The 12727-nt window shown below is 48.5% G+C and overlaps 1 protein-coding gene across 1 annotated transcript; it reads left to right on the forward strand.

Annotated features, from left to right (window-relative positions):
• Positions 1-2487: 2487 nt before the first annotated feature.
• Positions 2488-12347, forward strand: LOC311374861 (uncharacterized protein; the record flags this gene model as incomplete). The annotated part of the gene is made up of 7 exons (XM_084490610.1): positions 2488-2689; positions 3248-3313; positions 3646-4053; positions 5796-5970; positions 6225-6352; positions 6813-7106; positions 11187-12347. Coding segments are annotated over exons 1-7 (2272 nt in total), but the record flags the coding sequence as incomplete, so codon positions are not given.
• Between the last annotated feature and the right edge of the window lie 380 nt (positions 12348-12727).

Here is a 12727-nt window from a genome sequence, read left to right on the forward strand (position 1 = left end):
TCATCGTCGTCACCGTCATCTATGTCGTCATCATCGTCATCGTCGCTGCCAACTTCACCGAAGAGTTGCGTTGCTTTTTTCCACACACTGATCGCCGCTCCTGTTCACACTGATTCTTTGACCGCTGTCACCACCTTCATCATCGTCTATGTCATCATCGTCCACATCATCATCACCAACACAATTTATTCCATAAAACGGATGGAAGGAAACAAAGGGCATGGAGAATCATGTAAAAGGCTCTGATGTTGAAATCTATTCTGTTTTGGTGGTGGTTTGTACGTCTTTAGTTTGTGAGGATAAAAGTGTGTGTCTGCGCACATTTTCTCCAACAAAACCCGGGGAGCTTTGCCCAAGAAAGCCGTTAAGTGTGTTGCTTTATGACCCACAAGGGACGATGGAGAAAAATAAAAGCGCATCGATGTGGACTTTTTATTGTGTACTGGCAGTTTGTGAGTCTTGTGATCACCACACGCAGACTTTCTCCACCAACCTGGGGGTACACACGCTGTTAGTCAGGTGATTTACTGAAAGGACCCCAGAGGGGTCTTGTTTTGTTAGGTTTTTTTCTTTACAGGACAGAAATATGGGGGCTTTTAGTTTGAAGGCTGCAGCCCCGCCGGGGGGATAAGATCCTGGGGGTCTAGCCTGACCCTCTCATCCGCCTTCATCTGTCTTGTATCCCACACACACACACACACACACACACACACACACACACACACACACACACACACACACACACACACACACACACACACACACACACACCAACTTTAATGCATCAGTGTTATGATCCAAACGTAAACACTGGCAAGGTCTGTCCGACCAGAGGGAAGGTAAAATGTTGGTAATATAAACTGTGTGGAGAAATGGCCTCCAAAAATGTGACAAAATACCTGCCGCCATCGCCGGATCATAACCTGTAGATGCCCGAGTGTTGTGGGATCCGTTGGCAAGTTTTTAACGCACGCACATAAAGGCACACATGTACTGTTCACACATGTACACAAGTGTACACGCGGCAGGTATAAAAGCGGCCCATGTGTTTCCAGTCTTTGGCCACATTATAGACTTCCTGCTCCAGGAACGTGGGCAGTAAAGTGAAGCTCATTAGGGTACTGACCTTCTTCGCATCCTCCCTTTGCCCATCTCTCCCTCTCTCTCTTGATTGCCCTCTCAATCCCATCTCTCTGTCTCCCTCTCCCTCCTGCCTCTCTTTATTGCTGTCTTTCTTTGCGCTCACATCTCTATTGGATTCTGTCTGTCTCTCTCTCGGGTCTCTCACTCTCTGTCTGTCTGTCTGTCCATCTGCGTCTCTCTGTCTCTGTCTGTCTCTCTCTCTCTCTGTTTCTCTCATATCAATCTAACCTGTGTGTGTGTGTGTGTGTGTGTGTGTGTGTGTGTGTGTGTGTGTGTGTGTGTGTGTGTGTGTGTGTGTGTGTGTGTGCGCGCGCCCCCAGACGACGCCGGGATCCTCCTGCTGGAGGGAGTGCGGCTGGGCCCCAGAAGACGTTGCAGCAGCAGCAGGCCCCGGGCCCCGCGGGGAGCCCCTCCACCGAGGACCTGTTCGACGACTTCTGATCCACCAAGACCTCGTCATTTTTTAAAACTCTTCTTAAAATAAAACGGACGTCTGTGAATCCTTATGAATGATATTTTAAATGTTGAAGTGGAAGTGTTTAATTTTCATTAATGGGTGGTGTTTTTTTAAAATATGTATTTATTTGAATCAGCGGGACAATAAAGCTTTTACTGTTAGCAATGTGAGCTGCTCATATGAAATTGTATAGGATTTTATAAAACACTTTTTTTAATGCAAATATGTTTTTCAAATCAATAAAGTAAGTCTGCTTCTGTTTTGTCAATCAAATTGAAATGTCTTTTCATTTTTTTTAACACATGCACTATAATGCCCATGTCGTTGAGAATATGATGGATAACTGAAAGATTCCTTCAGTTATCTAAAATCCCCAGGGTCGCTTATGACCGACACATAAACCTCACTTTAATGATCAGCCGGTTTGTCATCGGGTCTCTCTCTCTACATCCCCTCCCTATTTCTCCCCAAGCGCGCTCCCTCTCGCCCATCTCTCTCTCTCTCTGTCTCTCGCTCTGTATGTGTTGCTCTCTCCTTCGTCTTTTTATTGCTGTCTTGGCTCTCTCATCTCTTTTGGATTCCCTCTTTCTCTCCTCCCTCTCTTTCTTACTCTGTCTCTCACTCTCTCTCTCTCCCTCTTACTTGCTTTCTCTCTCTCCCTCTTTCTTGTTCTCCTCTCTGTCTCTCACTCTCTCCCTCTTGTTTTTTCACTCTCTCTCCCTTTCTTGTTTTCTCTCTCTCTCTCTCTCTCTCTCTCTCTCTCTCTCTCTCTCTCTCTCTCTCTCCCTCTCTCTCTCTCTCTCTCTCTCAGTGATCTGGGATTCTGTTGGGCGGGTGACGGGGTGTTGAACATGTGCGTCCCTCCTCTTTCTAACTAGCGGAGCTCACGTTGTGTGTAAAGTGGATTTCAGCTCTCAGCCGTGGGTTTAGTCGTGCAGAGAGCGGTCCAGGCACACAGCTGTTTTGAGGAGGTAGGAGCCGTCAGGAGAACTTGGATCGCGACCCCCAGGGACCTAAAACGTCAAAGCGCTGCAGACACGCAAGGCTGAATGCACACGATTCAAGTTGTGTTGGTGTTTTTTTTAAAAGGTATCCTTACTTTTATTTACATTGTTGTATTCATCTTTCCTTAACCAAAATCTGAAGTTGACGCAACTATGTTACACCCAAATGGACTTGGGCGAGACTTTTTAAGAGACTTCAAGAAAAGCCAAATGCTGAATAAGTTGTTAGACTGGATGGCTATTTGATAATTTTCTTTGTTATAGACAGATATTCATTAATTGTTATGCTTTTGACTTGATTGTATTGTATTGATCGTGATTGTTTTTATTTGTGGTCGTTTCCAATTAGCTGTGGTTGGAATGTTCCCACACTGATAAAGAAACGATAACAAACGTGTTGATAAAAACAGACACTTGGAAACGTGGATGTCCATTAGGATCCACTGTCAGTCTAGACTGGATCGCTTGATAAGGTTTATTTATTTATTTAATATTACAACAGATACCTTCTTCTGACAGCTCGCATTCAAATCGAATTATATTTCTGACATTCCTTTATCACATAGTTGACACTTGCTGTGTTCGTAACATGCATACAAATGCCACCTCGTCGCATTAGACCTAACGTTGTGCTATTCAATAGATTGGCCCGAGATGTTTCTTCAGCTGCTGTGTTTGATGTGCCTTTGTGCTGGCTTCACCCAACAAGGTGAGTAGCCGATACTCGCCTCAACTTACCTTCCTAGTCGTTATTCTTTTTATTGATTTTCTTACCATTCTTCTCTCTCTCTTATAATGCCTCTCCTGATAGTTTTAGTTCCTTCACACACACACACACACACACACACACACACACACACACACACACACACACACACACACACACACACACACACTCACTCACTCACTCACTCACTCACAGACACACACCTGATGATAACATGCAAGGAAAATATCTTTAATGTAGCATTAAAAAAGTCTGTGTTTGTGTGTGTGTGTGTGTGTGTGTGTGTCTGCCTGTGTGCCTGCGTGTGTCCTCAGCGCCAGCACATGACATCAAGAAGATGGGAACGAACTCCGCTGTGTCGGGGTCTCTCTCCGGCCAGGTGGTGCTGCCCTGCCACTTCTCCAGCCCGGCCTCCGACTCCCCCGCGCTCCCCCACTCCCCGGCCCAGGACGCACCCACCCCGCACCCGGAGGAGCTGAGGGTCAAGTGGACCCGTCTGGACGAGCAGGGGGCGGACCGGGTGGTGCTGGTGTCCCAGGGCGGGGTGATGAAGGTGGGCCAGGAATTCAAGGGCAGGGTGTCGGTGCCCGGTCCGTCGGGGGCCCCGGGCGACGCCTCCCTGACGGTGGAGGGTCTGAGGGCCAGCGACGCCGGCCTCTACCTCTGCGAGGTCATGCACGGGATGGACGACTCCCAGGACTCGGTCTCGCTGAGCGTCAACGGTGAGTATACAGTCAGAGGTGACGTCGGTGTACGTATGTGGGTTTTTTTTTGCTGTTATGTGTATTTTGAGTTCGTCACAGTGCGGCTAGTCCTCTGGGGGTCAAGGCGTTCAGAAAACATGAACCCCGACTCCGAATAGTTCAGACTCAATTGTAATATATGGAGAAATGTGGTTGAAAGGTCGATGAGCATCCTCTGTGCGATGATTCACTTGCTGTCGCTGACGAATCCACTAGTTTTGTTTCAGTATCCGTCTTAGGCACTGGGAAACTATTACCGAAACTTAAAAAAAACGATGAGTCACAGAGTGTTTTACCATTACTCTATGTTGCTTCTGTACACTCATAAATACAATCTCATAGTGACACACTGAACAGGAGCCACAGTCACTGCGCTGGAAGCGACAACACCCAAAAGGGGACATCTTAATTGCTGCGCGCACTTCCCAGCATGCAATTCTGCGAAGAAAAAAGAATATACATAAAAATATGAAATGTTACCGTGACAACAGCCAGGTGCACCCAAAACCGGCTTCACCACGTGTGCTATTGAAACACCCAGGGTAGTCATCATTTATTCAGCTATAATATGACACAAAACATGTCAGCGGTAACCCCGGCAACAACAACGACAAAAGACCACTTGATGCAGAAGATGTCGAACGCTATAATGGCACTCTGCCGTTGCCAAACATCTCCCACTGTTTCAGTTTTCCACTGAGCAGCCAGACAGACACCCAGTGCAGATATAGGAAGCCAGCACCGCCCCGTGTTGGATAATATTTCATCCAGAGCCCCGTGTTCACATGGGCCCAAGACACTCACAAAAAAGATTCCACATTTGCACCGAACATTTGGCTTTGTTCAGCGGGTCCCAGACAAAGGGTCTCTTATGCGCAGGACATACAACTCCGTGTTCACCATCCATTCATTCATTCACATCTTCCCCACATCGTCTACCCTGCCAGGATATCCCCACAGACAAGATATAATCCCCCCCCTCACTGTTTCCCAGTTGAAAATAATGGTGCCAATTACGCAAGACAACAGCCTCAACGATTTTGAAATGACAGCTAAAGTAGCACAAGGTCTGGTGGTTCCCTACACCGTAACTCAGCCGAGGCTTTGCCGAACCGGCCTTTGTCTTGGCTACATGAGAGTTTCCACTTCGCAGAAAGAACTTTCTATTTTTTCTCTTCGGGCAATCATATCTAATTCTGCGTCATTACGGATAACAGCATCCCTTGACTCGCAAGGAGTCGAATAATGAAGGTAGTGTTCATCCATTTACAAAAAACAAAAACATGAATACAACGGTGATAACAACGTTGTTTTGTTTTAACTGCATGTGAAACTGCACTGAGCGCTTAGATTTTTGTCTCCATGCCCGTTGTTTTGAAGCTACCCACTGTGGCAGATTACCACCCCCGCCTCCTACAAACCGAAAGGATTGAACTCAGCTGCCGGGGGAAATTTAAACCAGAGCGGTGACTGTCAGCTCGGTTTTTTTCCCCCCCGATTATCTGATGTTCGTGTTTCAGCAGATGCTTTTATCCAAAGTGACTTCCAGTGAATTCAGCTGCATGTCCTGAGGGAGCAGGAAGCGGTAGTAGGATGCCCACAGGTCGGCGATCGAACACAGTACCTAACGTATCTAGAGTAGAACCCTTGCCACTACACTCTCCTTCCCACCACCCCCACCCCAGCCATATTTGTGATTATTTCCTGTTGGCTCCCCCCAGGTGTGGTCTTCCACTACCGGGCCAGTGTCAGCCGCTACACCCTGAACTACCCCGCGGCCATACAGGCCTGCCAGTCGGCGGGGGGCACCATCGCCACCCCAGGACAGCTCGCCGCCGCGTTCGAAGATGGCCTCGACCAGTGTGACGCCGGTTGGTTGGCCGATAAGAGTGTCAGGTGTGTGTTTGTTCTTGTTATTTTGGTCAGCGTTTCCATTTGTTGGATTGCAGTCAATGTCGAGTGATGGGTGTTGTGGTTTTTCGGTTGCATTGTTGAATGTTGCCAAGCAACAGTTTCTAAGCTCTCGTCGGAGGCCGTGCTGAAGCAGAACGAAAACATCCAGTGGGATCGACTTCACTTACTCATCTTGTTATCTTGCTTTGGATAAAACCATCATCTGAATGACTTGATTTGATTTTATCATTATCTAGGTACCCAATCACAAAGCCCCGTCCAGGTTGCCATGGAGACAAGAAGAACCAGCCGGGAGTGAAAACGTATGGTGTCCGTCCTTCTGAGGAGACGTACGACGTTTACTGCTATGTTGAAGACCTCAACGGTAACTTTCAGCTTTAATGTTAATACTTTGAGTATTTTCTGTTCTAAAAGGATGAACTTTCATGCTACGAAATGCATTCAAATCTACTGTTACGTCGTCTTTGTGATGTTTTGGTGAATGGTCATGTTGTAAATTTATCGTAGCACATTTGAACAAAATATTACTATACGATTGTAAGAGCAGAATAGATGAGTTCATTTATGTACACATTAACAGGACTGGTCCAGAAATAACAACACTGAGTCATCCAACTTATATTCAGCAGAGGCAGCATGTATCAGTTGAAAATCCCCATTAACCCTTTATTTCCACTAATCCTCAAAGTCATTAATGGTCAGGTAGGGGTGCGGGCATCTCGCTCAGGGACGCCGAAAGGCAGACAGAGTACATCGGGGGAATCGAACCCTGAACCTCCAGCATCCTCACCACTGTCCTCTCGCCGGCCATCTGTCCCGCGCAGGGGAGGTCTTCCACCCTCCCATCTCCACCAAGCTGTCCCTGGAGGAGTCCCGGCGGGAGTGTCTGTCCCGGGACTCTGTGCTGGCGTCCCCGGGCCAGCTATATGCCGCCTGGCGGACGGGCTTCGACCGCTGCGACTATGGCTGGCTGTCGGACGGCAGCGTGCGCCACCCCGTCTCCGTGCCCAGGCCCCAGTGCGGCGGCGGGCTGCTGGGGGTCCGAACGCTGTACCAGTTCCAGAACCAGACCGGCTTCCCCAGTCCCGACGCCAAGCACGGAGTGTACTGCTTTAAAGGTAAGGGTCATCGCTTATTACTTAAGACTCATCGTTAATGTTGCCAAATACACTGCCAAGTGTACTGCTTAAGAGTCATCTCTATTACTAATGAATTATAATTGATGTATCCAAATATTGAGTGTATTGTTTAAAACGGTAAGATTCATCGCTTTTACTTCATAATTAATGTATCAGAATTAATACTGCCAAATACAGAGTGTACTGCTTTAAGGGTAAGGCAGGCAAATCTCTATTTCCGATGAATCATAGTTCGAATCATGAATCATGCTGAAGACGTTTATCTCCAAAGTATTAAAAAATAAATGGCATTAATGAGGGAGGGGTCAGACCTCTTGCGCAAGGAGACCGGTAGACTGTGGTCATTGGGGATTGAACTCAGAACCATCCAGCTGGTGGTGAAATATTCTAACCAATAGACTATCCTATCCCAAATCTGATTTTCTCTTTGAACAGTTTTATCTTTAAGAGTAAGCAGGCGGTAGCTCAGGGAATAAGAGGTTCAATAGAAGGGGTTGTTGGTTCCTCAGCCTCTCCTTGCTTAGCCTCCAGGTGCCATTTCTCAAGGCACTTCACTCCAAACTTATCCTGATGGGCGTGCTGGTGGCACCGTGCACAGTTGTCCTTGTCACTGTGTGTGTGAATGCGTGTCCTGTGGGTTTATATAAGGGGAAATAACATTGAAGAGCATCAATGTTGCTATGAAGCCCTATAGATATGCATCCATCCGTCCATTTTCTTTTCCACTTCGTCCAGATTAGGGGTTTGTGGGGGCAGTAGGGCAAGTAGGGTCACCCAGGTGTTCTTCAGCTCATTCTGGGTGTTCCCTGGGTGTTCCCCAAGGCAGCTGGGAGATAACCCCACCCTCTGGGATCCACCACGTGGGTCTCTGCCCAGTAGGTCATGGCCATGACTCCACCTTGTTCTCAAGGCTAGTAGCTGCTAGCATTTAGAACCAAAATGGCCACTGGGGTAATAAGACCTAAGGGTGCAGTATAAATTCCAACCTTTTAAAGTTAAGGGGTTTGCGCTAGGCTCAACCGATACTTTATCGCATGTTCTTCTGTTATAATTGCCGTTATATAAACTTCACAGCAGGAACAAGGGTTTCAATGAGACACTTTGTGATCGCATGCCTTCCATTGTTTTTCTTTTGACGGTTAGTCTCTGGTAAGGGAGCTTGTTTGTTTGAGCCTCTATCTCTGAGTCCTGCTGGGGGTCCAGGCCTCTCGGTCCACAGGGAGGACATCTTGTCTGGGTGAACACCGTTGCCTTCCAGGGAGGCCTTAGAGAAGGTCTGCAAAATACTGAAATGACGGCTTCAAAGGAGGTCAACGTAGCAAAACAAAAGTCAGACAAAGACAAAGCAGACCGTTTTTGTATTTTTTTGGTCCATTGAGACTTCTAATTTCTCCTAGATGGTCAGACATGTACGTTTACAGACGTTTGCCTCCAATCTTATCCAAGGGTGACTTCAGTGCGGCTGAGAACTCTAAGAGCTTGGCTGAAGCTATGCAGAAGAGAAACGTTTTTTGTTTTCTTACCAAAGTCGGCTATCTGTGTGTTGAATTGCATCTGGCATCCTGAGACGCGATTGTCGTCATCCATGGCGCGCCTTACCCTGCCGTTGTCCAGCGGCCAAATCACAGCAGAAAACCCTCTCGGAGAAATTACGCAATGCACGCTCGAAGGGTGGAACCCCACGTTTTGTTGGATTTTACCCCCCTCTGAAACACAACAACTTGTATATAAGATGGAACCTCTATGGGGTGACATTTACAACGGGACAATGTTTTGTTTTTTTATGAGGGGAAAACCAGACTCATGCGCTCTTGCACAGATATTGCAGAAACAGGACAGGTCTTTAATGTATCACAGCTGGACCCAGCCCAGAGGGAGGGGGGAGAGGGGGAGGGACAGAGAGAGAGAGAGAGAGAGAGAGAGAGAGAGAGAGAGAGAGAGAGAGAGAGAGAGAGTCAGGAGAAGGAGGGCGAACAGCAAATTGACTGTAATTCCCCCTTAAAGAATCAGGACCCCTTATAAAAAAAAAAGACCAGCACCACCTTCATCCTTCTCCTCGTCTCCCTGACACTCTATTAAATAGTTGCATGCATGAACTACAGAAACACACGCCATTATAAATTCCTGGACAACTAAGCTTGGGGATGGAATTACGCAATACCTGTAACGTTTTCTGAAAGCTGAAGTTGGTAAATCTTTGAAAACAAAAGTAAAAAGTATGAGAGAAGCTCTAGCTCAAATCCCATCAATCATTTAGCTTGTTAAATGTTACATATGCATACACCTACATAAATATTGTTTTTTAATTTCCATTTTGCTTATTAAACGTTTAACACACATCCAAATACATAAATATAATTTTACATTTCCATTTTGACTATTCAACACAATAAACACTGACACTTATGTAAATATAAAAACAAACGTCTACTTTTTTTTATTTTAGGACTGCAGTGCTAAACGTCAGAGCTATGCTAGCGCTGCAGCTGCGGTACTTTCCCACCCGTCACTCTGTGGAGGGCCGCCGTGCCAGTCATTCAATCAGGTGGTGGAGGCGGGAGCTACCAGGGCCAATGCACTGTAGCCAGACTGGTGCGTAGACAGACCCCAGCCCGGGCCAAATGGCCCGTGCTTGCCAAGCTCATGACATCATACCTGGGCAGGGTCGAAAGTCCCGGAGTTTGGCTGCAATTTCACCCGGTCCTCCGCAATAAATAATAAGTGATGACTGCGCGACTACGTCCAGATTATAAAGAAACGGTTTGTACATTTTTTGAGGCGGGTTGTTAGCACGTAGGTAATGCTATGTACTGGAAAGAATGTTGTGTGATGAGGAAAAGGAAAGAATTTAAGTGATAGGAAGAGGAAATAAAGAAAAAAAAGAACGACAGATTGACATGACAGACACAGAAGGAAAAAAAGATGTAGCAAGAAAAAGGAAAAAGGGGGACGAAAGAAGGGAGAAACGAAAGAAAGAATGAAAAAGGAGAAAAGAAAGCGAGGACTGGAGGCACCCCGCCCATGCAGGCATGTTTCTGACAGCGAGCAAGAAGAAGTCAATTACATGCTGTTTATAAAAGCAGCATGTCAGTGACGTACAGGTCTAGGGCCCTGCTCCAGGGGGCTATCTATATAAATACGGCAGGCAGAACAACACAAAGGACCATTGTACCGCGTACACATCATGGTCTCATGGTCCACGTTGCATCACAATGATATAAACTTTTCAGAGACAGTAAAAAGTAAAAGTCAAGGTTTGAGGTAGGAATGAGTTATGTTGAGGAGAGCTCAAAACTCTCTGCTAAAAGTCACTTGATGCAAGACGCTTTTTACTGTATTACTAAGGGTTAGTAATACAGAAAAAAGTGTATATATATATATATATATATATATATATATATATACACAATATGAGTGTGCAAAGAAGTATGTCTCTTTGTGATTCTTCTTTGGTTTCCAGCCCTAGACAGACCTTTGACATCTGGTCAAGATCTGCCCTAAAAGTGCAGTTTGAAAACGGTTCCCATGTCTTTTATCTAGAACCCAGTTTTTCCTGGAGGACGTCTGTGTCTATTCTTACCCTGACGTTGTTGCACGTAGATATCTGCCAGTAATCTTAACGGGGGTGTGTTCCTGACAGGTGACTTCATGTTTTAAAAATATCCTTCAAGTTTAAAATGTCCTTTTATAGAGTGTGCATGCCCTTGTTCTCATGGCTACTTACTGTTCGAAAAGTCTCCTTTTAAGTGTGCTTCATTTGCACCGCATCATTCAAACAGTATTCCTCTTGTGTTTCCACTGATTGAGAATTGGAACCAAACGCTGCCGTGACATTTCATCTCTCCCTGTTTACTCGCTGTCACGATCGCCATGAGTCACAACTAAACCATTATTTACCCCTCTGCTTCCTTCCTTCCTTTCCCTGTCCTCTTCCCTGTTATCTCACTCATCCCCTGTCATTTGCTCTCCTATCCTCTCTAATTGCCCCTGGATTCTTCGCCTTGTGTTTCCACGTGTGTTTATTTTGCTTTTCTCTAATTTCCCTTCCCTGTCCTGCAGCCAGGCTGCCAGACCCTACCACCGCCGTCCCTCCGGTGGCGGCCAACGTCAACGTCTACGCGCATTTCACGCCCACCGCGTCCGTCCCCTCTGCAGCCGCCACCACCACCACCGCCACCGCCACCGCCACCGCCACCGCCACCGCCGTCAAGCCTTCCCTGGACTCCGACGCAGTGCACGCTGTAACCGATAAACCCGGGTTGCTCGCCGCTGCACCGGCGCCGCGGGCGGCCTTGGGCACGACCGAGACACCGCAGGAAGTCACGGCACGCGTCGCAGACCCTGGACCAACGCCTACGGGCGCCCGCGGCCCCGATGACCCGACCACGCGACCAACATCGGCCGACCACCAGGCCTCGGCCGACCACCAGGCCTCCTCCGACGCACCGTTGTCGACGGAACGCCCCGGCTCCAGGACTCCGTCCACCCCCGGCCCGGGCTCCAGCAGCCCCCCCTCCGTGACCACTCCTTTCCCGGAGTACGACTTCGGGGCTGAGGACATCGAGGTGCATGACGTCCTGGTGGAGTCGCTCCCAGGTAGAGGGGACGCCCAGGGGCCCATGGTGCTCCCGCCGCTGCCCACCCCTCCGACCAACCCTCTGGCCCAGCCCCCGCACCTGGACATCCACCAGGGAGGAGCGGATGAGGCCGAGGGGGACCAGGCGGAGAGCGGCAGCAGCATCAGCAGCAGTGGAGAGGGGAGCTCCAGTGGGGACGCGTCCGGCAGTGCTGAGGATCCCACGCTGGTCACCCCGTCGCCAGCGTGGAACCAAGCCTCCTCCACCGCCGCCGCCGCCGCTGCCACGAGTCGTCCTTCTTCTTCTTACTCTTCTTCCCAGCCGGGGGTGACCCGTGGCCCAACTGAGGCTGACGTTACCATGGTGACGGTAGCCGCGGGGACGGTAGCCGCGGGGACCCCGGAGTCGGGCGCGGGGCAGGGACAGCATCCCTGGACCGCCGTGGTGTACAAGGAGAAGGAAGAGGAGGCGGAGGAGACCGGGTCTTCCGACGCTGGCTCCTCCCACTCTTCGTCGGGCCTGGAGGGGGCGACCCAGCCGTACGACCTCAGCCAGGCGCTGGCCGTCCCCGAGGATGGCCTGGGGTCGTCCAAGGCGCCCTACCATCTCATCATCGTGAACGTGCACGACCAGAATCAATCGGGTAAGAGTGTGTAGCAGTGCATCCACTGAGGGGCTTGACATCACACCGCACGTGGTGGGATGCATGTCGAGGAGATGATGGGAAGTATCAGTGGTTCTGTTGCGAAACTTTTGCAAAAATAGGAATTTTTGCAATTCCTTGAAATTAGCCCTGGAATCCCGGCGCGATTAGTCACTCCCTCCTCTGAGTTCCTCCCTACTCCTCTCTCTCTCTCTCTCTCTCTCCATATGTGAACATATATGGGAACAAACAGACACACACCTGCAAACAGAAACACAAAAACGTGCACCAACAAACACACTACACACTACACACACACTACACATACACCCATACACATCATCACCGACATCCACCAAGCAATCGTTCACCTCATTCTC

The sequence above is a fragment of the Micromesistius poutassou genome, assembly GCF_964030765.1.
Source record: "Micromesistius poutassou genome assembly, contig: SCAFFOLD_5661, whole genome shotgun sequence".
Classification (NCBI taxonomy): Eukaryota; Metazoa; Chordata; class Actinopteri; order Gadiformes; family Gadidae; genus Micromesistius; species Micromesistius poutassou.